Source organism: Buteo buteo, chromosome 13 (genome assembly GCF_964188355.1).
Source record: "Buteo buteo chromosome 13, bButBut1.hap1.1, whole genome shotgun sequence".
Lineage (NCBI taxonomy): Eukaryota > Metazoa > Chordata > Aves > Accipitriformes > Accipitridae > Buteo > Buteo buteo.
Window position 1 is genome coordinate 28860571 of NC_134183.1, and position 26424 is coordinate 28886994.

The window sequence follows — 26424 nt, forward strand, 5'->3', positions numbered from 1 at the left end:
ATGGAACGAGCCTGGAGGTAAGCAAGCCCTGATTAAAGAAATGCTTTTTATCAGTGTGTCTGCAGATAAATGGCAAAGCACAGCAGCGATTCAGCAGTTCCCTGCAAGGAACCGCCAGGTGAGGCTCTCGCGGGCGGCTCTTTGCAGGACGCGTAGAAGCTTGCTGGAAATACACTGAAACCCAAGAAACACCACGTACAAAGCTAGAGCACCGGTTGCCGGATCAATCCGTTCATTAGGTAATGGCTGCTTCTGAGAGTGGAAACTGAATTTAACTCGCAATAGTAAAACCAGGATAATTTCTAGACTTCTTCGGGGACCAGTTTGCCCACTTTTATTCATGAGGTAATGAAAACAAACCTTCCCACTCTATAGCTCCTAATGCTCTTTCTGTATTGGTGGCCTATTTTTCTGCTTAAGGACAGGGAGGGACCGTTGAGTCACACACAATCTCCTGCCCTCCTCCTCCTCTCATTTAAATATTAATATGATGAATTATTACTAGAGTAACAGCTGTGCACTACTCATATCACAGCAACATAACCTTCCCCTCCTCATCAGAGCACAGCTATTCCTGACTGGCATTTTCTGGTCGACCTTCTCACTTCTTCTGGATGACTTTTTAAAAATTACTTTGTTAGTTCTGGTGTGGTATCATTAGGATAATTGTTTGTTCTGTTCTTTCTGCTTAAATATTAATGATACTGAGGAATTCAAAAGATAGCTTCAGTAATGGTAAGTTAAATGTCTGTGTGCATTCTCCTATGAGATCTGTTTGTTTAGAGAGAAAGAAGTATAAAAGATTAAGATCATTTTTTCTAACTAACACTTAAAAACATCTCTCTCTCTTTGAGAATTACCAAAATATATTGTCTTTTATATAAATAAAATCATTGTATATTAATCAGCTAGTGTCTCTAGATAATTCAGGGGCATACCTAACATTGTACCTAGAAGTACTAATGCACTGCATTCTCTGTAGATACAGTGTTATAGGAGAGCCTGCTAATAAAATCATGAGACAACTCTGTATAGACTGCTGAAAATAAATATTTGGCATCAAGCAAAGAAGGGGAGGAAATATGAAGGAAAGATAAAACACCATGAGTTAGCTCGATATGACTGGAAATACCAAGCTAAAGCATTCCCAGGCAGATTTGGAAATGTTAGTAGATGTTAAGTTTTGTGGGTAAAGGTCCTCCTCTGCTGAGCACCTTTTGCATGGTTCTTGTGTTTGTGCATGTGTGTGTGTGTGTGTGGTTTATAAACCCACAGGTTTTTCCTCCTTGAAAATGTCACTCCTTGGAGTACTTTCATGCTGCAGAAGGGGAGGCTGGGTTTGTTGGTTTCTGGACCACGGTTGTGGAGAACTTAATGGCAGCAGGAGTGTGTAGAAATCAGGTTTACTGCATTTGCTCAATTGCTCATACTTAGCATTGGATGAAACTTTTAACTCACTGCTCTTGTTACTTAGGGAGAAAAAAATCTGAAATGCTCTTACAAAGATTTTAAAATGAAATGTCCGCATTTTGATTTGAAATTTTTCATTTTAAAATTTTGTTTTACTTAAAGTCAAAGAAAATGTTTTCCTTTTGAATAAAATATTGGCTTATTGCTTTGTTGGGGTTTTTAAAATAGCTCATAAATATAATGGGGAACCTAAAAAATTAATCCAAATTTATAAATTATGCCCTTCTTTTCCCACTCCTGAAGAAATTGGTAGAAATTTTTTTCCCAATCAGCCCTACCAGTGATGAAAGAAAGGGAGCTGGGAGGCTTCTGCTGCCTGAGAACTCTTCCCATTCAAAATCAGTGTCTAACCCCATGCCTGGTTAGGGGTTGGGGAGAAGAAAGAGTGAAAAGAGGGTGCTGCAAAATGTTTTTCTAAGTCATTGACTGCTCTGACGTAATGCTAAAAGTAGTGCTGTTTGTTACTTCTTGAATAATTTTTCCAGTCTGCTTTTTTCTGAACAAGTACTTAGTGGAAACAAAGAGCCCAATCCCGACTGTTTGCAATTCCCACTGTAATCAACAAGTGTAAGGTCATGGATTGAGACATGCTCAGTACCACTATATACATACATATGTGTTGGGGTTTTTTTCCCCTCTGTGTTCTGTTCCTCCTAATGTTTGTGGGAGTTGGAATTTTTTTTTTTCCTCAATTTACCTTTCACATCAGGGATTTTTTAATTCTCACGCAGGTTACTGTATTGCAAATTATTTGGCAAAAATGCTGCTTTTATAAAAAGCCTGGATAAACTTGTAGCATATCCCCCAGATAAAATCTCATTTTAAACAGTCCCTTCAGATGATCATCTGCACTGATTGCGAATGAACCTTGTAGCAATCTCATAACAACTGTTCTCGTGGACGGAAGAGAAACCTGCTGTCAGAACTACAAATAATTTACGTAACCCAATTTAAAGCTCTAACAAAATGTTCCCTTGTTAAGAGGATTGTTATACTTAACGTGTGAGATGAAAATACTTTCTGAAGGTCAGGAATGCACAGAAGATAGATTAGATCTCTTGAAAAGACGAAAAATAGGTTTTTACCAGAAGTTTTTCCTCTGTCAGACGTTCAACTTGGCATTCTCAGAAGCTTATATAAGCACAACGTTATTCCTGCAAATGCTGTGTTTGCTCTGCAGAGGGAGAGGAGCCTCAGAGCTTCAGCTCTGCACATGGGAAAATATAACTGAAGGTAGACTGGAGACTCAGGCTATTTTTTGCCACCACCAGCGGCATAAATAAAAATTTGTTTTAAAAAGCACAGGGGCGGATTCGGGCATGTATTTCCTAGATCCTGCCCGCCGCAGCTGCCAGCGTTATGCTGAAGGACCCCAGGCAGTTTGTGTACCTGCTGCAGGTGAGACGGCCACCCCGCAGCGGTGGGTGCCCAGCGGCCGGCGTGGGGCCAGCCCAGGAGAGGTTCCACCGGCATCGGCGGCGTGGGAGCGGGTGGGCTCCCTGATGCGCTGCGGCATTAGTCCATGCGAGCGGGAGCAGTGGGACGGAGCTGTCTCTCGTTTGGGTCTCCTGCTCATGACCATAGCTTGGTAAAGGTCCTGGGAGCTGAGCTGTGCCTGCCGCTGGACGATGGAGCGGTGGGACAGACTCTGCTGAGGCTGCAGGCAGATGGGGGCTTCAAGAAGCACATCTAACCCAGGCAAGGCATCGGGGCACCGAGTCATGCAGTCCTGGTGTTCAGTGACCTGGTTGCTTATGCTCAGTCAGGAGCTAATGCTGTCTTCGTAAAACTGTCAAACAGAGCCACAAAACTTGAATTTGACGTGTTGGAAAACAGCTTTGTGAGACAGCTTTTCATCATAGGATCTGGGGGGTGGGGCAGGTCTTGAAATGCTCTTCACATAGGATACGGCAGAAATAAAAAGAAATTACAGCCTCTGTAACCATCAGAAAGTCAGGCTAATGTTGCTGTTGTCCCCATCCCCTGCGCACAGTTACGTGTGGATTCTGTCTGTCCCTCCAGCCAGCCAAAAAGTGAGATTATGGAGAAGCTGATGATGGAGATTATTTAAACACTTATCTCCTCACCTTCCTCACCGTTGCATTCCCCTAATTCCTGGGGTGTCTCCCTGTAACCCCAGGTCTCCTGCCCGCCCTGACACTGGCTGCCCCACAGCCCCGTAAGGGCAGCTGCAGTGTTGGGGGTGCAGGGTCTGCGCCCAGAATGCAGGGGAAGCAGCAGGGTTTGGGTGGTAGGAGAGTGACTGTGTGACTGCACGTCAGATCAAAATAATAGGAAGAAACTTTGTCCTGGAGACGGGGATATTTTGCTACAGGAAACGGCCTCCTGCTTTCCACTGCTGAGAGCCTTTTCCCAAGATACCTTTACAAAGGGGAAGAGAAGCTTGAATAGGGCTCTCCGCATCCCAGCAGCGAGTGCCCCTGGGGGGCTTCCTGGGCGCCCCCAGCAACCTCTCACTGACCCACAGGGAGGACACTGACAGGGACATCTCTTTCTCAGAAACTCTCTGGTCTACTTTTTTTTCTCCCTAATGCGTTCCTGTGTAAGAAGACCCTTTTACTACCAGCTTCCCCAACAGCTAGCAGCTTTCCAGCCCCAGGGATGTCAGGAGAAGGCTGCCTGGAGAGGTGATGCAGTCCACATTAGCTTTCTAGGTCCCTTCTGCTGGGGGAGAAGCTCTGAATGTGCCTGTTCCCTTGCCCAGGCAGAGGAGCAGTGATGGAGAGAGGCTGTACGTGCAGGGAGCAGTAGCATAGCAAAGCAGAACGTGGCACTTGCAGCCCCTTGGTGGCTCGGGCAAGGCTGGGAAGCTCTCGTGTTGGGATCGCCTTGATGTCAGTGCTTGCCTCGGTTTCGACAGACCATGACACTGCTGATGGCTAATTCTTTGGATGGAAACATTTTTGTGCCAGGTATATTTCCAAATCTGAAATTTACTGGAACGTTTAGCTCAAATATTTTGTCATTCTGCAAGAACTAGGGTGGAGGAGAGCATTGATTCTGCCCTACTTAAAAACAGGCAAACAAAAAAAAGTTTTTAAAAGGCTCTTGCCTGTTCCAGAAGAGGAGGACACTCTAGAAATCCAGAATCAAAGATGCGCATTTTATCTTTGTGGAAAATCTCTTGATGTCTGTGAACTGGAGACCTCATGTTTTGCAGACTGGATAGATGTGGTAGCAGATAAATTCCAACACTGTCTGTCAGTCCTGGGTGTGCTCCAGCCCAGTCACTTCTGAACAGAAATTTTCCTGTGACTGCATCCACGGGCTGCTGCAGGCTGTGTTGGGTTTGGGCACCTTAACTGAATAGAAGTGGGCTGTTCCTCCCATACACTGCTTTTAGTGGCTCCTGTTGGCTCCAGTTAAGAAGCTGGAGGTAGCTACCTGACTCATGTGCCAAAGAAACAAGGACCGAATAGGTAGGAAATTTTTAAGGAGTAGGTTGGGAGAAAAAGCTTGTAAAAATGAGAGTTGAACTGGAAAAGAGAAAAGAAAATAGAAACTGGGAAATGGGAGGAGACTTGGAAAAACTAGATGAGCAGCTGAGAGGGAGTGGAGAGGCTGGCGTGGAGGATGTGCAAACACAGCTACTCGAGGTGTACAAACACAGCTACTCGGGGGCTTCTGGTGCTGGGGAAAATCAGAACTGCCTGGACAAAGCCTAGAATAACTTGCAAAAGCTGAGAATTCAGAGCTTTGGGAATCTGCACTTGGTGCAAGAAGCACCAATCACTTTGAAAAGTGGGTTGAAAAGTTGAACAGTGGAATAAAGTACCAATCCCTTGCAAAATTCAGTTCTAGCAATCTTAAATTGTGCATCTGCTGTTAAGGGCTACTGTGACCTTGATCTTTGTGACTCAGCTCAGGAAAGTGGAAATGATAATACCCTGACATTCTTGCAGACTGTAGAAATTAATTTAAAGGGTATTTGCAGAGCCCTTAAACCCTGGCGGTTCTGTCCTCAGACTGGGGCTATATGTGCTGAATAAAACATAGGGCAGTACACTGATTTTATTTTTCCTTGGTATCCAATTACTGGTAATCAGGTGAGCACATGAGGTACATGTCTTGTACAATGAATGAAGCGGAGCACTGAGCACTTGTGAGGAGAAAAAGGAGTATCTGCTCATGCAGTAAAGCTGTATCAGAGCAGATAGAGCTTGTTCTGATTACTGTGATTGTCATGTCACATGGAGTTCCCTGCAAAGGTCAGAGAAGTTTACTAGCTGACATTAAGGCCCATATTCCCATGTTCTCCTGCTATCTGAAACATTAGAGCAATCAGGAAGATAAATCTTCTTGTTCCTCTGGGCGAAAAGGTTCAAAAGTTTCCATTACTACCCTGCTGTTTCACTTGATTTCGGCAGTTACCGCAGGTTCTTGGTTGAAGTTCTACTTGACAACAGCCTATTCAAGCCTTGCGACTGATTTACCATCACCTAGCAATGATTACATTTGTATTGTTTACTAACAAATATCATTGGACCTAGGATGATAAACATGCAGTACAGGGTAGTACTTTGATCACAAATTGTACATGTAGTCCTTGAATCATTTTTACTACAAGCAAATGAATTGCCTTAATTATTTAAACAGGGATATTATCACAAACCATAATAATCTCAGTTTACTCTGTACTTCTAGGAAGTATTTAGATAGTCCATGCAGCTGCGGAAATACCAGCTTGGGTAGTCTGTCAGGAAAAAATAAGCAGCTGACATCTCGAAACCTTTGCTGGGCTGAGGGGAAAACTACCACCTTTTTTTGATGAATATTGCACTGTCTTCTGAAGTCTTCGTGAAGTGCCTCTGACAGACAGGCTTGAGAGTGTTAAGTCCTCCTTGGAGTTGCCCTTGGAGCAGGATGGTTTGGGCAGTGGTAATGAGACTCCTAGTCCAGCCCCGGCAGGATGGTTCGACTCTGAAAGGAAGGGCTAAGACTTGTGTCCATCTTTGATTTCTGGGATATACCTTTTCCAAGACAGTCTGTAGCTAGAGAGGCTGTCTGTCCTGGAAAAGTTAACAGCAAGGAAAAGCTGAGGGGTTTGTGAGCTGCAGTCTTAGCCCTCTGGGCCACCATTTCAAGACACAGGCTACCAGGAAGAGTTTGCCCACTGTGTCTGGTGGCTGAAGCCTCATTCTTCATTGCTTTGGGTGGCCCAGTGAGATATCCCACTGCACAGCCTGACCTTGTCACAAAGTCTCCCACTACTGAACATGAGTGAATGGATTTGTGCACCTAACTGCTGTGATAATGGATGCAAGGAAACAGAAGAAGGCCTTTCAGCTGGTTTGTGGTGCTGTCAGCCACTGAGGACGTCAGATCACAGATAGGAACCACGTGGAAGCTCTTGCTGTCATCCAGGGCAATGCTGGCGTAAGTCGCACAGCATACGTAAATGCTATGATAGTGTTGGAGTCTGTTGAATTGCAGCAATCATGAGAACTAAGTATTGCAATTAGAGCTGGTCCAAAGGTTGAAACTCCTCTTCTTTGAATCATCTTGATTGCTTTTGTTTTGGGAGTGTCCAGATTAAACAATAAGAAGAAATTTGAGATAATGGTTAGCAACTTTTTTTGTTTACTAAAATACGTTTATCAGGAATTGATTTTATTTTAACTGAGGCTTAAATGGTTCCCCAGTGTTTCATAAAACACAAAGAATGAGGGAGGAATACCTTTCCCCTGTCACAAAATATAGCTTTAGATGTATGTGGTATCTCTTAAGTTTTTATTTAACAGTTTTTGACTGAATGCAATTGAAAACTGTTTAGAGATATGCTGGAGATAAGAGAATGCTGATGCACTAAAAAGCAGAAGGGTTCTCTACCTCTTTATCTTTCTTAATTCCAGCTCACTTGCAAAGTAAATCTCCCTATTCAGATCATGAAAGAACCTCTGGGCATAACTATACAGTGAAATGTTTACCTATATGAGATAACTTTCTGGTTTTAGGACTGCTTCTCAGTGATTCCTCCGCACCAGGGTATCCTACAGAGGTATTTCTGAGAAGCAGTCTGCATGAGCCCTGTACAAGAAGAGCGTGTCTCTGTGGAGGAGGCTATCCAGTGGTGCAGTAAGTAGGCATGTGAGACACATTTCCTCGTAGGTCAAGAAGCAAAAAAGATATACAAGATCTCTTTCCAAGTGCAGAAAAGAATGAAGTCTGGGTTTACAATCTTAGGGTTTTTTATGCTTGTGGTCATTAAGGACAGTTGGATCTCATGCATTGGAGCTCTCACTGAACAAAGGTGGACAGCCTTGTCCACCTGCTCTTGTACCCTTCTCTCCTGCACACACGCAGTACGTGAACACCCACTAACAAGTGGATTTGCTTTACATCCTGCAATGTATATGTGGACTGATGTATTCCATTTCTGTTTGCACAGCCTTTAACTGAGAAAGTTTGGGATGGCCCAGTTTCAGCACTGTTGTACCTCTAATAGAGGTAACAAATCTTACATTTCCAAAGTAACAAAGATTCAGTCGGATTTAATGTCTTTAATGGAAAAAAAAAAAAATCAAGTTCTTCTTTAGACTTACAGAAATGTAGACCATGGGTGAAAGCAGTTACTCAGTACAAAAGCTCAAAAAATGTGTCATGTATTATTTACTCCTTTCATAGGTAGGAGTGCTTCTAGGCTCTTCTGTCTGTCATGGGAACAGATAACTTACAAATGATGGGGCGAGACCATCCACCCCTGAAAGCAGGATGCCTCTGAGGTATGGTCACAAGAGGGATCAAATATGCAATTCTCTGTCAAAGTAAAATCTCAGCAGAAGTCTCAGGCTCCCCGATGCTGGGTCTGTGGGAGACAGTGCTGTAGGTGGTTATGCCAATGCCCTCGTGCAGACGAGTTGTGTGCTTACACGGTCACCCACTTCTAGGGCCCAGTGCAGAAAGGAGACCAGTCTGTGGCTGCTTCGAGGCCAGCTCTTCTGGCCCCGCACAATGCTTAACTGCAACGCGGGAACGTAGAGGACTTAAATGCATCACTCTCCGGACTGAATGACTCAAAAACCACATCTGCTGGGGAGGTACACTATCTATTTCTCACTAATACTTGTAGTCTTCCATGTATAGCGTGCTGTTCAGTTATCAGTGGTGTGGAAGTGTGGTAAGGAGTGGGCTGAGAGGTGCTTGCTGCTGTTAGGAAGAGGAGCCAACTTGGTAGTGGAGGAGAAGGCTGGAGTCACTGCATTGAAGTTAAACCTGTTGAGAGTTCTGCCATGTACTTAAGAATGCTGAGGGTTTGCCCCTATTCCAAATAAATCATTTATTTGGGGTTAAATTATTGTGCTTTATCTTCATGGAAGCCAATAGAAACAAAATGAGACAGTGAATTGATGCTCCATTCTGTATTACTATTGCAAAGAGGAACAGATAGTTCTTGGGATCAGATGAATAGACACAGATTAACCTCTAAGTAGCTATTATTGGAGCCCATTTAAAGCAGTTTGAGTTGGAAGAGCCTTTGCTGAAGCTGATGGGAAATGCCAGGGTAAGAAGATGATCCCAGTATTTGGCACCAGGCGGAGTCTGGAGAATCTCCAATGCGTGTGTTGGCATTTACAGCATGTTAGGAGGGGAAAGCTCCTCCTTGAGAGTAAAAGACGAAGTGAGTTTAGACAATTCTGGTCATTTTTTCCTCTTCAAAGGAAAATCTAATTTTCCTGGTTTTCATTGTAGTGTAGTTGCGAACAAATAGACTTTTTGCTTGAGCTGTAATAAGATAGAGGTCTTGTGTTTCATAAGCCTGATACCCTCTGTAGTAAATGATGCTTCTGTGCATTATTTTTTTTTCCCCTGTGTAGTAGTCAGTGGTGCAAGTCCCTCTTTCCTGAGCACTTCAGACAGTTGCCCTCTGTGGAGTGGCCTGAGATCTTGCATCATTTCCTGTCATCTGTCCAAAGCTATTTATAAAATGTCTGCTGATTCTGGCACACAGGCAAACCCCAGTTTTCATGAGAAAACTAATAGTTTGGAAATGTATTCCCTCCCAGCAAGTGTCTCAAAACCATTGAGAAAACCTGAAACGTCCTATAAAATCTTAATGACAGCTAAGGTATAATGGGGTTGGGGAATATGGGGAATTGAATAGTCCCATGTATTTGTAGTGGAAATCTTTAGAAATAGATGGTGCAACATGCGCTGAGAAAAAGTTACAGAGTGTTAAGGGAGAGGAGGTGGTTCCAAAATTTATTTGTTAGCAAAATAAAAACTTGGGGGGTTGATGTCTGAAGATACAACAAAAGTGACTCAAGGTAACTTTTGCAATGCTGAGTATTTGCCATATAATTTGATGGTAGGTGTTCTATTAAAAGTTTCTACTTTTCAATATTTCTTAGGTTTTCCATCTCTTTAGCTTCAAGAGACTGACTGAGGTAGGAGTCTGGCAGGGACAGTAGGAGGCATTAAGCGCAGCAGCGTGCTTCCCAGTCAATCTGCTGTTTATGATAAGTGCTATTTTGGGAATCCTGAAAAAGTGCATTGGCCACAGACAAAAGGCAGCCTAAGCAACAGCATTCACATCGGCTTCCCACTGGCCTGCCTCGACCCTGCTGGCACCGTGCTTCTTGCCTCTTTATCTTTAGCCATCCAATATGCTGCTTGCTTGTGAAACAGCTGCATCCATGAGCTTTGGGCATGTTGGAGACCACTGTGTGTAGGGCAAAGTGAATGGATGTGATGGCCTTTGCCTGAGCAGTCACAAAGACACGATTTCTTAACGTGTCTCCCAGTCCAGCTTGTTTCATCCTGTTTTCACACACCACCGTGAGAAGTACCACAGAGCCGCAGGTGGCCTAGCCGGGATTGGAGTCCGTGTCCCGCTCATGAAGGGCTCTGCAGGGTACAAGTCTAAGTAGCAGCAGAGGTCTGAGACTCTTCCACTACGACCAATTAGTACTGCTTTTCCAAGCCCCAAGTTTCTCGTGGCAGCAACAGATCATCTTCTTGATGGCTGACAGATTTGCTTCTGGCCATGCCATTTGTATGTAGTTTATTGCAAAATAATATTTGAAAGTGTTTGAGATGCCTCAACTCACTGCACCTTCCTCCTCCCCTTGTAAGCTTGTAGATAACATTTGTTGCTATTTGATATGTAAAAGCTATGTAGCCTCAGGCTGTTAAACCAGTGTATTAGCTGATGCCCATGTATTTGTATTGAGCTTTGCCCCCTGTAAACGTATTTCAAGAGGATTCTGGTGTTGGTGAAAATGTTAGCGAATGTTAGTCCAATATTTTTTTTTCTCTGTAAATGACAAGCTCTGCAGCACCAGCTGTGTTTACAATTGCACAGCAGAGGCTTTATCTCTATAATGCAATAGCAATCAAAATGCTGCATGTAGGAAGGTTTACTGCTCTATAGGAATGAATAAGAACAGTTCTACATAGCAATATGTATAGTTCTGCAATTAAATGCAATAGTTCTACAAAAACATATAATTGTTCTACATAAATCCATCATCAGGCCTTCATAACTTCTGCTTAAGAGCTGACGTATTTTCCAGTAGGAATCCAAAACCAAATGCATTTTTTGCTGACAGCACCCCACCCTGCTTCCAGGGCATCTCCCCACATTGGAGTACTCAAGGGATTACAGATATTTAAATAATATCTGTACAGTAATACGCTGCCTTACAACTCTAGCAGCACTGCAGCGCGCAGAGATGCCTTAGACAATTGCTCTGGTGCCACTTCAGTGGGCAGATGTGTTCTCCTAACTACTTCACTTGAGGTTTTGGAGGTGGGGATGAAAGTGGTGCCTTCCTGCAGGTCTGAACGGGGGAGAACTGTCACACACAGAATTCTCTTGTACCTGAAGTGCTGGGAAAAAAACATTTGGTGCTTCTTGTTTCCACTTCATCCTACGCTTTGCCGTGTCACAACAGCCCTGTTCCTCTCTGTAGAACATTTTTCAGCTGTAGATTCATCCACTGACTGGATCTACAGCCTAGCTCCATCACACGTCCTGTGTCCCGCGCTTGGAAGTTAGAAGCAACTTGGGTCACCTAGAGCACCCGAGTGTGAAAATGTTGGTACTAGTTATCCTTTAAAAGGCTACTAAACCTAACACATACTGCCTCAATTGCCTGCCTTGGTAAATTTTTCTACATGTTTGCTATTCTGTCCATGAAATACTGATAGCTACCTCTCTGCAAGGTCAACTAATGAGGAATTAATGAAAAGCTGCGAAATCTGGGAGAGCTCCAACCCTGCAAGTGTATTTCACACAGAGGGCTGACGCTTTCAACGATGACCCAGCTACAAGGCAAGTTTTCTAAGCTTTCCTCTTCTTCCAGTATTGCCATGGCTTTGCCAACTCCTGCTTTAGGCAGCTGCTTTGTCCCCTGTGCTAAGTCTTGGTTAAGACATAGAAAAAGTAGGCAATGGAATTGCCTGACTTAATAAAAGTGTGTGATATTAAGCGGGGAGCCTGCATGCAGCTAGCTGTACCGAAGTGTCCTAGATTGCTGGTGATCTACCAAGGGGGAAGAATGACTTGTTCTGTTTTAAGTGTTTAATGACTTTTTTTCCTGCAGATTCAAAGAATTTCCAAAGTATGTCACAGAACCCATTTATTTCTAACCTCAAAGTTGAAGATCTTCTGTGACTGTCTTTTTCCACCTTCATTTGCCCTTTGTACTTTGCTGCCTTTGGCTTGAATTGGTCTCTGTTAATGGCCTGTGCTTTTCCGGTCTTTCTATTGTTTCACACAGGGATGAAGATCTTAGGGTTTGCCTTTTTCCTTTCTTCTAAGTCCCCTAATATTTCCATAGCTTCTTTCCTGATCAGAACATAGCCGGTACAAAGCTTGCTCTAGCAAAGTCAGTTCCACAAGTGAGTGAAATGAGGTGATACCATGCTGCCTGTGCCCAGGTAGCTTTGGCTACCGCCAAGTAGACTTTAACTAAAAAGGGATTTTGATGCAAAAAATTGTTAAAAGTTTTTAAGAGGGCAACTTCTGTGTGGTTACCTTCTAATAATGCTGGCACGAAGTATACTTTAAGATTTATTGGGAAGACTTTAAAGTCTGCAAACCCAGACAGCATTCGTTAGGAAAATGTGTTTGTGTTTAAAAGAACAAATAAAAAAAACCCTACGTCCAGTATGGAAAGGTATAGTCTGACCTTTTCCAGGAAATGGAGCTGCACAAGAAGTGAAGCTACCTGAGTTGTTGGGTTGTCAGTGAAACTCAAATTTATCTGGACTATTCGTGCTGAACGTCAGCACTATGAAACTGTAAGCTGGAAGAGCAAGTGATTTGTAAAGGCTTTGCTTAACACCTGCAGAGAACTAGGCTAACTGGAGAAGGCAGCAGTTAAAGGAGATCAGAACAGACTATTAAAAACTCTTGGGAGCTGTGCCAGGAAAACCAAATCATACTTCAGGGCCCAGATCACCCTGCAGAACACAGGTAAGCAGGAACTGGCCAAGGAGGCAGCAGAAATTGTGTGTTCCCTGAATCTCTCCCCATCTCCTTTTCATATGTTGGATTTTGTCTCTAAACTCGTCCCTATCCCCATGCAAAATGAATCCTAGACTCTGGTAAGAAGCACAATCAGTCCTTAAATATGTATCCTAGGACACATTTCCCTTCCTCTAGGAGGACATGTAAGTCGAGCAGGAGCAGTCCGGCAGGCGCCCCGGGTACTCTCTGCTGTCAGTCTTCCCCTGTGTGTCTTATCAAATTTGACTGCCCAGGGGACTGATGCTGCAGGACAGGCCAAAAAACAGGTATCACCTTCAACACTTTAATCTTCACTGGGGGTGTAGGCTGCTTGATGTGAGGTACACACTTAGGTTGAGCCTCTTCTGAAAATACCTGGAATCATTAGAGCGAGCTGCATAAAGCCAGAAAACAAAGATTTCCCACAGAAAACCCCAGTGAAGCAGTGAAACTGAAACAAAAGCCTGGAGCTGCCAAGTCACCTTGGGCAACCTTTTCAAATCGTCTCCAAATCTTTCTTCCCTTGCCAATCATAATGGGTGTGGACACTTAAAAATACTTCATTCACTTTTACGCCACAAGTAATGATTCACATACAGGACCGAAAGATGGAATTTACTGTTTGATCTTTTTGAACTTGGATATAATAAATGAATCATTGCTTCAGTTCTAATTATTTTTTAATTGCTGAGCTTTATGACCTTTGAAGTCCGGTTCTTTTCTTACTCTGCATTTTACTGACAGTTAATATCTGCAGATGTTTTAGAATGGGTTCGTATCATATAGCATATCACCTACATGCTATGTATTTGCATTCTTGTGGGGAATAGGGAAACAATTTGACACAGTAATTTATAGCCTAATCAATAGGATATTAAAAATCTGAGAACAGATTAGCAATTTGCAGGATTAGATAGCTATAAATTGCCATGTGACACACAATTAAATTCTGAGCAACTCTCTCTCACATGCATTGTAATTCTATAAATAGTGAGGCTGAAGACAAGTAACATTCCCGCACCATGCTTTTCCTTGTTGCGTGTTTTTCTTCTAGATTGAAGGATCTCATTCACTAGATCCTACCACAGACTATGCTCTTAGGCAGAAAAGAATTTGGGTGCAGGGCGGGGTGGGGAGTAGCTCCTGATTTATTAATTAGGAACGCAGAAAAATGGTGGTACTTCTGGACTATGAGAGATTTATGAGTGAGCGTGTGCTACCCAGGCAAGGAAGCTTGCCACTTGCTGCAAGTATGCTCTGTGTTTGGTAAACTACTTTTCAAACTGTCTGGGCTGCTGCAGAGCAAACCCCATGGATGTGCAACTTCTCCACCTGACTGAAATGGCAATGTGGGTATTGGCAAATAGTCCCAATGGACACAGTATGATGATAGGCTCCCCAGGTGCTGTTGCAAGGCTGTAATATAAATTTTTTCTTACTGCAGTACCCCAGGATCAGCTTGCTCTTTTGTCCCTCATAATGAAAATACTTTGTATGGGTGAAAGGATTCTTTAATTAACTAAATAGCTCTGGATTTAGACATACAACCACTGCTGCTCCTGCCTTTTTTAAGTCCCGAATCTCTTCCTTTAATGCAAGTAAATACTCCTCTGTGGCTTGGCTCTGGTTGCCGTCCTAACATCACCTCTTCCAAATATGCACTCCTGCAGTTTTTTTTTATAGGCTGTATTTAAATACAGGCCGTCTGGAGCAGTCAGTGCTGTAATCTTCCAACTCTCTTTTGCTGGGTGGGCAGAAGAACTGCAACTTTGTTTCTGACTTTTCTCCACTGTTGGCAGCATGGTTAGCTGCTGATAAATTAGCAAATATTGTGATGTAAAATGCCAGTTTAGTTACTGACTCCTGTACGTGTGCTGTTAGTACAGTGCTGTATTACCAAATGCCCAAGTCACCTCTCTTGCTAGTGGGGGCAATGTCAGAGTTAGCAACGCATCTGACTAAATTAAGACAGTTAATGCTTGGCTTCATAATTGAAGGGGTTTTAAAAGCTATAAAAGCTATTTAAATAGCTTCAGAGAAGCTGGGTAGGGAGCTCCTTGGATGTTGATGTATGAGTCATTTATTAAAAAAATAAAGTTATGTGATTTAAGAGTGCAAGGGTCAATTGGATCCTTCTGTCCAGATGGCAGCAGAGCAAGCTGTAGAGCCCTATGCAATGTCAGTGACTTCTATCCTAATACTAACTGTAAATAATCTCTGTTTAACCAGTGAGTATTAATTGTTTTATCTTCTTTTGAGTCATCCTACACTGAAAAGGCATGTGAGGGACCTAGGGAAACCACACCCTGTCTTGAGAGTTGTACTGAAACCGTGTTAGTGGAAACGTAAGGCTCTTCTGATACCTACAGGCCTGGTGTTTTCATGCCTCTCTCTCCCCACTAAGACTGCTGTATAAAAGTCTCATGGGGAAAAGATTTAAAGTTTTAATTCTTTTGCTTTATTTTGTTGTATTAGTCGTGATTTTCAGGGAAAAGCAGACTTTTACTGTCCCTGCCTATGTCCGTTAAGGGAGGTACAATAGCAAGAGAGAAATCCTTTCTGACATCTGCAGAGGTGACAGCAATGGCAAGTAGTTTGTAGATGCTCGTGGGGAGAACATGCAGGTCCCCCGTGACACTAAGACTGCAGAACATCTGCGCCCAGATGTCACCTTTGGAGAAGGAGAGCCTGCCTCCATCACTCCCCGCCTGCTGCCTTCCAACCGTGTTTTTGTTTCTCTACCACAAGGGATGTTTAAAGCCAGGAGGGTTGAACCGGGCCCACGCAACCACTTCCCCGCCTGCCGTCGCTCGGACTCCCACACGCCGGCACCCGCAGCAGCAGCAGTGCTTGCCCAGTGGCGACCGATGCTGGGCCTCCGTGCCCCATTCCTCTTCTCCCCTTCTTCCCCGCAGCCGTTGCAGGGCCTGTGACCTGGGCACGGAGGCATAGCCCGGCTCTCCTCCCCGCATCCATCCCCCCAGCTGTGGAAAACCCGCATTCCTGCTCCCTTCTCCGCCCCTGGGGTTTCTTTTGGCGTGCTGTGTTGTAGCCAAGGGAAATGCTGAAGAAACCGAGCCCTAGGGCCCGGGCCGAACGCAGGTTTCAAAAGCAGAAGCCTGACTCCAGGGAATCTGTCAGGAGGCAGTGGAGATCAAACAAACAGGAGGAGGAAGCAGCAATCCTAATTGAAGCTGTGAGTGTTAACGCAGCACTAGAGAGCCACCATTAGCGCCTGTAGGCCTCTCGTGTGTGCTCGCTGCGGTGGCACGCAGCTCCACCAAGCCCTTTCTTTGAGGTGTTTGACTCAGCTGGACTTTTGAGACTCTGCTAGATTACTCCGGCTAACCGCACATAGGGGCTACTGGGAGCCGCCACGTCCCATGAAGACAGGCTGGGCTGTGAGGTGATGGCGCGCCGAGGGTGTCCCGCCGCGGACCCCCGGCCCAACCCTGCCGGGGGAAAGGGGCCCGCATGCTCCTCCGGACTCGAGGGCGCGGCACGCCGGCGGGGGCGGCCGTGCCTCCCGCACGGAGACCCGGCCGGCGCTCGCCCGAGCCTCCCGCACGGAGACCCGGCCGGCGCTCGCCCGAGCCTCCCGCACGGAGACCCGGCCGGCGCTCGCCCGAGCGCGGCCGGCGACCCTTCCACCCCCCCTCCTTCCCTCCTTCCCTCCTTCCCGCCTTCCTTCCCTGAGGGCCGCCCCCGGCCCCGCCCCGCCCGGGCCCCGCCGCGCCCCGCCCCCTCGAAGGCGGAGCCGGCGGCGGCCCCGCCCCTCCCTGCCCTCCGCGCCGGGTTACATGGCGGCGGCTGCGGCAGCGGCAACTGCGGCGAGGCGGGCGGGCGCCGGGCGGGAGCCGGTGGCGGGGCCGCGGGGCCCGGCCGTGTGAGCAGCGCAGCCCCCGATGAGCCTGGGAAGGCCCGTGAGTGCGGCGTGGGCGGCCGGCGAGGCGCTGGGGGGGGGGCGGGGAGGGAGGAAAAGTGGAGGGGGGGGGTCTCGGGCCGCCGCACGCGCGGCCCCGGCCCCGCCGCACAAAGGCGCTTTGTTCCCTCCCGCCGGACGGCGGCGGCGCCCCCCGGCCCGGCCCGCTGCGCTCCGCTCCCCGCCGCCCCTCTCCGCCGGGGCCCGGCCCCTCCGCACTGCGGCGGCTGCGGCCCGAGGACGGCGGCGGCCCTGGGGCTGAGGGGGGCGAGCGGGCGCTGACGGGGCGGGCGGGGGCGGCGGCGGCCGCGCGGCGCCGCGAGGGGGGCGCTGCCAGCCGCTCAACGGCTGCGGCCCGGGCGGCGCCGCGCCGGGCCCTGCGGGTCGCCTCCCGCCGGAGCGGGGCCGGGGGCGGCGGTGGCGGTGGCGGCGGCGCCCTGAAGGGCGTTTGAAGGTAGGGCTCCTCCGCGCTGCGGCGGCCCCGCGGGGCGACGGGGCCGGGGGCCGCGGTGCGGCGCGGCCGCGGGCCGGCCCGGCTGCCGGAGGGGCGGCGGGAGGAAGGAAGGATGTTCTCTGCCGGGAGGGCTCCGGGCTGGCGGCTGCCGGCCGGCGCGGCGGGTGGGGGTGGCGGGGGAGCCCGGCCTCCCCGAAGTCAGCGGAAGTTTTGCTGCCGAATTCGGTGCCGGCGGGGCCTCGCCGGCGGCTGCCCGCGGGGGATTCGGCGCCGCGCTCCAGGTGCCGTGCCGGGAGACGTGGGGACAGGTACCGCTCGCCCCTGCTGCCAGGGCGCCCGCAGGCTGCCCTGTAACATCTTTTGTGGGAAAAGCGACTTAGTACTTTGCGAAGTAGCTCGAAACGCCCGATGAACGTAGCTTGAAGAGAGGCCGTCGAGTTTCAGGACTTGGAAGAACAGGTACCCTTGGCTAGGCAGGCAGGATGCGCACGCTTGGCTTCTGTACGATGAGCATCTCTTTCTCTGGCTAATTCAGTGCCATTTTGGATCAGCTTGACAATGGCTAAGTTAATTGTGTTGTGGAGAAAGAAACGGTGATGTTGTTTGGCATGTTGTCCTATGGCCAGTACAAACGTCGATAAAACCGCTGTTGCCAACAAGCACCTTTTTTTAATATATATATATAAATATATATATGTATGTGTGTGTGCATAAAAATAACGTTTGATAGCATGATGTGTTTATAAACAAGTTACAAATTCCGGAAAGTCGTGGCTTAAAATAGAGGCAGGTTTTAGTCTGGTAATCGGGTTCAGAAAAATGTGTGCTGTAAAGCTAAAATGGGAACTTTCATTTCAATCTCTCGCTCAGGCTCAGTCCTTGCTTGTGCAGTTGTTATCTTTAAGTCACTCTTGACTGGTTAACTGTTCAGTGGAACAGCAGACGGTAGCAGATCTGCCGAGGTGCAGAAGGCTGTGGTTAGCTGATGATAGGCTTCTTCAGTGGTGAGTTTTCATTGACTTATCCAAAGGGAGGACCGACCGAACCATTTTTATTTATGATACAGAAAAACGCAGCGGATTTTTGTGTGCTTTTACAGATCCTTCAGAAGATTTATAAACTAATAGTAACATTTGCTGACTGCCAGCACAGAGTTCCCTAAACAGTGTGGGGAGCAAGTAGGAGGCTTTAGAAGAGCGGCAGTTTCGTGAGTTGGACGATGACTCACTCTGCCTACTGACTGCAACGTGGCTGATCTAAAAAAAAATACTTCTGTGCCCTGTATTTTTATAGTCAAAGGGGTAGTACTTAGCAGGTTGTATAATATGTCATTAGTCACTCTTGGTCTTTCTCTTGTGAGTAATGATTTGATCATTATGTGGTCTGCATAATCAAATTAACTGGTGTCTTTCTGTCTTATTTGTATTTCTGAAAAAGTAAATGTCTCATACTTAACTGTGTTTTAGCGTACATCCTGTTTCCTGAAAACTGTGATAAATCCACGTGCAGAAGTTGAGCACGAATTGAAGGGGCTCCTTGCATAATGCATGAAGCTGGTCATGTGTGATGTTGTCTGTCAGCACTAGGAATAATTTCAAAGACGACAGCCCTTCTGTGGGTCACTTCAGTTGCCCTCTCCTGAGAGCTCATCTGTTTTAAAAGCATAGCTGTAAAACACTTGAGAAACTAGTATCTTTGTGTTTCCCTCTCTAAACTTTGTGGGAGGAAGGAATAAAAGTACTGCTTAAAGAAACAGGTAGTCTCGAAAAGGTGACAGCCTAAATGAAAACATCAGTGCCTGTGTGAATAGCCTGTTTGGCACAAATTGGGGTGATAAACCACCCCCTTTTTTTAATACTATAGTCCATCATGTGTTTCAGGTGGTTAGAGCATGTTACACAACTGAAGAGGAATTTGTCATTTTTGTTTATTTAGTGTGTTTTTTCAAGATAGACAGTTGGACTGATGGTTATGATTTTCATTGGAACTCAAAATGTATAAACTTAATGGGTGTTGGTGTCACTCTTTGTAAGTATTAGTGTTTTAAAAAACCCACCTCATCTTTTTCCAAAGTTAAAAACTATTATAAAATGCAAAGAAGAAGATTTGTTACTTAGAGCTCATTTCAGCTTGAGAAAAGCCTTAATTTCTTCTAGTTGATTACCCTTTAAGTAATTATCTCTAGAGTGGAAGAAAGCTTGGGGTTAACTTTTTATTTTCCATCCCCCTCCTATCTGCTTCTGGTCCACAGGACTATTTGCCTTAAATAGTCTGTTTGCTATTAACTCCTGGATGGGGAAACGAGTTTAGCTGCTTCCCTGGCCCCTGGCACTAGCTGTGCTCCGGGAGCTGCAGTCCTGGCGGAGGGGCCAGCTCACAGGCAAGGGCAGTGAAGGAGCTGTCACATGTGAGCAAAGGGCTATGCTAGGTGAGAGATCAGATTGGCATAGTGAAAGAAGTATGCCTTTAATGTGAAAGAGGAGGTAAGTGTAGTTAATGCGTGGGGTTAGTTTAGAAGTATATTTTTTTGTTTAGACAAGAATGTATGAACCTGGTACAGAATTGTCATCTGTTACATTTCCAAAGTAGAATTTTCAGCGGCAGTAAATGAAAGATCACGTTCAATTATGGAATCTTAATTTAATTTCTTTTAATAGTGGGGCATTTTTGCTAGGACAATCTCTAATTGTTCTCACCATACTCATGTGAGGTATTGTATCTGTTTGGTAGATAGGCTGCCTCCTGGTCAGCTTCCTAGGTCTAGATCCTATTCTGAATGATAGCTGGGCCCTGCTTTTTGTGGCTTTGGGATTAAGTCATTTGCTGATAGTTATATAGGAAGTTTGTAGCAGGATCAGGTCAAATTGAAGGCTGCAGTGGATTGCTTCTCTTGTCAACGTTTGTTTTCTTAGCTAAATTACTGAAAATCATTGCATACCTTCTGAAAACTTTATAATTAGTGGTCACCTAGTGGAAGGGTATAGTATAAGCTGATGATTAAAAATGCATCATTTCAGAGATACAGAATGAAAGTTTTAGGAGTTCTAGTTCAGTAAGCAAGTGGGCCATTAACTCCCTTTCTCCTTGAAGCAGTAATGTCATTACTGCTTGCATGTTGTAGTTCTGCTGCTGCCTTTGTTTACTCATGGTGGTAAGGGGTAAGATCTGAGTTACGGTGAAGAGATCAGCAGATCTTACTCCTTGCTACTGATGGGCATCTTTTCTAATCTGTTCCTGTGCTGTTTAATGGAACTAGCTAAAAGAGAGGTTCCAGATGTGTCACCCAGCTGGTGCAAACCGATTCCGTATGGCCACATATTGAAGACATCAGCAATGTGAAACAATAAGACTAATTATGGGGAAGAATACAACTGAGTTTAGATAGTCCCAAGGATATAAAATACCGCTTATTGCAGGGTCTTTGAACAGAGGCCTTAGACCTTGAGTTAACATGAAATTTCAAGTGTTAGTATAAGCTAGAAAAAATAATTTCCATAACAATGGGGGGGATGAAAGGAAAATGGTCTGGGGTGGTGTAAACTTTTTTACAGGCAGCAGCTCAGAATGAGGGAACCTGAAAGTGGTGCATGTGAATGAGAAAATATTTTAAAACTTTTAAAGAAAAGTTAAAAATCAAGAGCCTAGACTTCTGTTTTTTATAATTGTGAACAAAGACTTGGATAGTCAACTGATGCTATCCTCATTAACTCTAGGATGAAATTTCTTATTTGTTCTTTAAGTAAATTCATGGGTATTATAAGAAGGGTCCTCACGCTGATGTCTTAATACTGATATAAATTCAAGAGAGTTTGGGGAAAAGTAACAGTGTTACCCCATTGTGCTTGTACTAAGGTTATAATAACCCATGTAAAACACTGTCTAAAATTAGGACTCTTGGCAGTATGTGACGAAAGGAATCTCAAGGCAATAGTTATGCATGCCAAGTAAAGAAAGTTCTGAAGATCGCCCTTCTGGGAGGGTACTGTACCACATTGGTGGAGGGCAGCTCAATGCTTTTCAGTTTAGAAATACTACTTTTGCTGATCTTGCTTTAAAAAGAAAAATCCAGCAGAGGATAACACATGTTCCCTTCTTCCCTGTGTCTGTCATGTGGCTGTACAAATACCTGGAGCCAGGTGGTGTGTGGCGGGAGGGAGCGAGCCAGGGCACTGGGGCTGTGTGCCTTGGTGGCAGTCAGGCTTGAGCCTAAGGAACACTTGAAATGTGTTGAAACAGTCTTGCTTCTGTTTGCCAGTGTGCCTGCCTTTTTTTTTTTTTTTTTTTTTTTCCCCTGTGTGCAATTCTGATTACTTTAGTGAATTGAGGCCATTATTTAGAATATGTTAATAATTTGTCAGCTGCTCTTGCTGCCCTGTGAGGAGTGGGGAGACTTGGTTTGTTTGGTCCTGGTTGTCCCGCTGAAGTGCTAGCACAATTTTAAAGGAAAACACTCGTACAATTAATTCTGAAGTGTTGGGGTAGTTTGGAGAACTTTACATTTATTTAGAGAGCTGGGTGAAGAGCTGAAATGTGTTAATCTAAGATTGAAGAGAAGATATTTAGTGGTTTGATGTGACCTATAGTTGTTGGGGAAAAACATACAAGTGACTTGTAATGGAATTGCCCAAACCTTACCACAGCATGTAAGGTACACCTTTGACTCTTCTCTTTGTGGCATCTTTGAGCTTTTAAAAGAAATGAGGATGTTGTGCAAAAATGCAACATGTTGTCTTTATGACGACATTCTGTTGCTGCAGACAGGGAAACTTACTGACAAAATTACCACTTTTGTTTCCATAAATAGTAGTTGCATTCATTAGACTATTAAAAAATAAATGGTGTCTGAAAGTGCCCATATGTTAGGGGAAACAGTTGTAGAATATATCGGTTACTGTGCAAAATGTATTCGCCATTAGTTTTTCTCTGTAATCTAGGTTGGATAAGTGTAGAAGTAATTGATTAAGTAATAATATTTGCCTAATGTGTAGGAACTACCCCTGTGATTCCAGTAACAATGAATCTATAGAGGCAAAATTATGATTTGAGATGTTAGTAAACTTTATCCAAAATCACAAGGATTTAAGCTTTGTAAGTGGTGTTGGATGTGTGCTGTATATTCTGGAAAGTAATAAATACTGGGAGTGCACGAATGTCACCCTTTTCCTGTGAACGGCACCCAGTTATCTCTTATTACGGTGAAATAGTTAAAACCCTGATTTTGTCTTGGAGTAAAAGTTTTGTGGAAAGAATTACTCCAAAATTTAGTGGCTGAAGTGCAGGATATTATTGTTTCTGACTTGTCTCTTTAACAGCTGTATTGAGGAATTACCAAGTTTTCTGTGATATTCCCTTCTTTATTAAAATTCAGTAGGATTTTTTATTGTGTGCCTTGTATTCTCAGTAGGTTATATCTAAAACTTTCTAAATACATGTTTAGAAATGGTGATTGGTGATTATTGCCAGTTTTCCTCGACAAGTATGAAAGGTATATGTCATTTCTGGTTAGTTTAGCTTTTGTGATGGTTTCTTATTTTGTAACTGGACACTAAATAAGTCATATATTTAGGACAACTTAAGGAGTTGGGTGTGGAGGAAGACTTCTGTATGTACAAAATACTGATGTATTTTTCTCTCCTTTTCAGGTTGTCACGGAGTAAAATGGATGGTAGCTTTGATTGTGATTGTGGTGAGCTGGAGCCACCTGATCATTAACAGAAGGCATCTTTTGTAAATCAAGAGCTGCCAGTTTCCTGTTTAACTAGACTGTAAACAAAAGAGAGAAAAAGGAGGAAGAAGGAGAAAAAAAAAAAACAAACAATAGTGCTTACCAGCACCATAGAATGACGCTGCTCAGGACCAGTCCAACACTGAATGTATCTGCACTGTGAGGAGGAGGATGTTAATAGAAGCCTATTATGTGCATATTTATTCACATTTTTGTTAAATGTTAACCAGTTTAGCACAGTAGAGCTGAGTGCATAGTATGTCATTTCATTCCGTTTGAGTTTCTTGTGAGTATTTTCTTTAATGTCTGCAGAAATGCTGCACCTTTCTTGAACTATGAATGCTGCAATCTTTCTATCTTACGCTCGGTTTGAGTTTTAGAGCTTACAGGCTCTAAATTCAAGGGGACACAACAGGCCTGGCTGGCTCATAATGAAATGAGAGTGTCAAGAAACCATCTTGCAGTCAAAGCCAAGTGTTTCTTCTCCCTTTCTGTAAGACCTTTCCTTCAGATACCAGTGGAAGTGTCTCTGCGTGTTTACAGAAGCTTAGTAGTTTGAGGAAAAAGAAACGTAAAGAATTTAAAAATGGCAGAAAAATTTGAAAGTCTCATGAACATTCATGGTTTTGATCTGGGCTCTCGGTATATGGACTTAAAACCACTGGGCTGTGGTGGAAATGGCTTAGTTTTTTCTGCTGTCGATAATGACTGTGACAAAAGAGTGGCTGTCAAGAAAATTGTCCTTACAGATCCCCAGAGTGTTAAACATGCTCTACGTGAGATCAAAATTATTAGAAGACTTGACCACGATAACATTGTCAAAGTATTTGAAATTCTTGGTCCTAGTGGAAGCCAGTTAACAGATGACGTGGGCTCCCTTACAGAATTGAACTGTGTTTACATTGTCCAGGAATACATGGAGACAGATCTGGCTAATCTGCTAGAGCAAGGCCCTTTACTGGAAGATCATGCCAGACTTTTCATGTACCAGCTGCTACGTGGGCTCAAGTATATTCACTCTGCAAATGTTCTGCATAGAGATCTCAAACCAGCTAATCTTTTCATTAATACTGAAGACTTGGTGCTGAAGATTGGTGACTTCGGTCTTGCACGAATCATGGATCCTCATTATTCCCACAAGGTATGTGAAGAGTGGGAATATTAAAGTGATACACTGACAACCATGCCGTCTTAAAATAGCATCTTTGTCCCTTTTGCAGAGGTAGATAGTCTGTGGAAGGCCTCGTTAGCAGGTGGGATATCATGTTGGGGATCATATAGTAGAACTGGAATGCTTGCAAATAGAGTAAAACAGATCTCTGGATGATATGTTTTGTCTCAGATAGGACTACTGCAAGCATAAAATAATTATTTTTTTTTTTACTAGATGTGTTCAGAAAAGCAGATTTTTAACAGTGAATACAGAATCTGAGATTAAGAGCATGTTTAGAGGCATAACTATAGAAGCCTTAGATAAGTTTGTAAGTGGTGCATTCATACTGTGCAAGTGTGGCTACTTACTGGGATTGATTTAGAGATACTCTCTTCCTGGTTTAGATGGTGTTTCACGAGAGGGTTTGTTATCATCTCTGCATTTATTTGACATCTGGGAATAAGAAAGTTTTGCTGCAGTACCTCATTTGACTAATAAATAGTGTCATACTTCTATATTGTTGCTGTTCAGTCATAAAGAGATTGCTGTTCCATTTTAAAAGGTAGAAGGGCTTAGTAGGGGGCATGTGGTACTATCCCTAGGGCCCCGAGACCAAAACATCTTGTAGTAGTGCATTAAAAAAACAAGAAACAAGTAATTTTAAAAAGTATGTCTTAATCTAAGTAAGCTTTTTTCTTTTTCTTTTTTTTAATTAATTTCATTAGGGCCATCTTTCTGAAGGATTAGTTACTAAATGGTACAGATCGCCCCGTCTTTTGCTTTCTCCTAACAACTACACTAAAGCCATTGACATGTGGGCTGCAGGTTGCATCTTTGCTGAAATGCTGACTGGGAAAACCCTCTTTGCAGGTAGGTAGAAAAAAAATGTGTGTGTATATTCCTAAAAGGAGTGGGACTGCTTAATTATCTTTCTAAAGAAAGGTTGATTCTCGTGGTTACTATCAATAGTCATTGACTATCAGGATATGCTATATTATTATGCAAATATATAAGCAAACTATAAATCAATGTATTTGTAAAGCAGAAGACGTTTTAATTTTTATTACTCATACCAGTGTGTATTTAGATAAATATCACAATTTAATTTAGTACTTATATATGGTAAATCTGTCTGTAATTAGGTTAAGCTAAATTTATTGGATGCCTAAGAAGTGTTCTAAATACATGTATTTTAGTGAATTGATGTATCCAGGGAGTACTTGAGGATTATGCGTTCCCTGAATATCATATTCATAAAGATTTTTTAATGTAGTCAACCTAATCACTTTTCACTTCTTTATATTTTAAATTATGAAAGAGTAGCCCTTTTTTCCCCATTCCAAACTTTTTTGTCATCTGCAGACTGTTTTGACCTGACCTTTGTTTCAGTGGTATAGGGACGACTCTTAAGATTTAAAATTTAGTGTGGCACACCAAGGAGATGTGTAACCTCCAAATCTTTCTGGTAAGATAGGAAGCAATGCTCTGGTCTCATTGGGTGCATCTACATTAGTGCTTTGGTTAGGATCAGGAGCAAATTTTTGAAGCAAATCTATTGATGGTTATCCTGTACCACATTGCTGATCTAGCTCAGTGCACAAACCAGTCTTTTTAGATAAAATGGAATTGTCATTTGCACTGTAGGAGATCATCCAATGAGTTCTACCTGCTGATAGGCGTTCAGTCCATAGGAGCAGATGAGCTAGTCCAGAGTAAATCCCTGAAATGCTTATTTTGTGTGCACCCTGGGGCCTCAGCAGCAGCTGTCTCATTCAGACTCGCTCTTGGATTTGTTCCTGTTTGTCCAAATTACTAGAGTAATACAGATAAAACCACTAAGAACTTGCATTTCAAAGTTGACATTCCTTTAGATATATGTGGACTAAAAGCACACCTGTGCAGTAATTCTTGGGTTTGTACATCAAGGTAATGAAATTGAGAGCTTTTTCCCTTTAAGTACTGTTAATGGAGTACTGTCACCCTGAAACCATTCTTTTGTAGAAATCAGCAATTAATATCCAAAGAGGCTTTTCTTAACTTGCAGTGAGTTGCTAACTCTTTGAGTTAATAACTATTGGAGTAATGTCCCCAGTGTATTAAATGCTCGGCTGATAAGAGATTTATTAGGTTTCCATTGCATCGAGCACTTCTGCTGGAAAATAGTGAAATAATGGGAGAAGGTCTGCAGATTTCAGCATTTAGCATAGATTGATTGCAACTGGTAGCA

At 44.1% G+C, this 26424-nt stretch overlaps 1 protein-coding gene across 7 annotated transcripts in view; it reads left to right on the plus strand.

The window, feature by feature from the left end:
* MAPK6 (mitogen-activated protein kinase 6) overlaps nt 1-26424 on the plus strand; it is a 32139-nt gene continuing 5715 nt past the window's right edge. Inside the window, exons 1-4 of one of the 7 annotated variants that reach the window (XM_075045274.1) lie at nt 514-735; nt 11656-11764; nt 22962-24185; nt 24923-25067. In XM_075045274.1, the coding sequence (XP_074901375.1) occupies nt 23631-24185; nt 24923-25067 (700 nt within the window). In that variant the 5' untranslated portion in view covers nt 514-735; nt 11656-11764; nt 22962-23630. Of the gene's footprint in view, nt 18-497; nt 736-11655; nt 11765-12891; nt 12911-16728; nt 16867-17199; nt 17320-18305; nt 18324-22961; nt 24186-24922; nt 25068-26424 lie in introns of those variants that run through there. The other 6 variants (XM_075045279.1, XM_075045276.1, XM_075045275.1 and 3 more) reach the window with 6 other exon arrangements.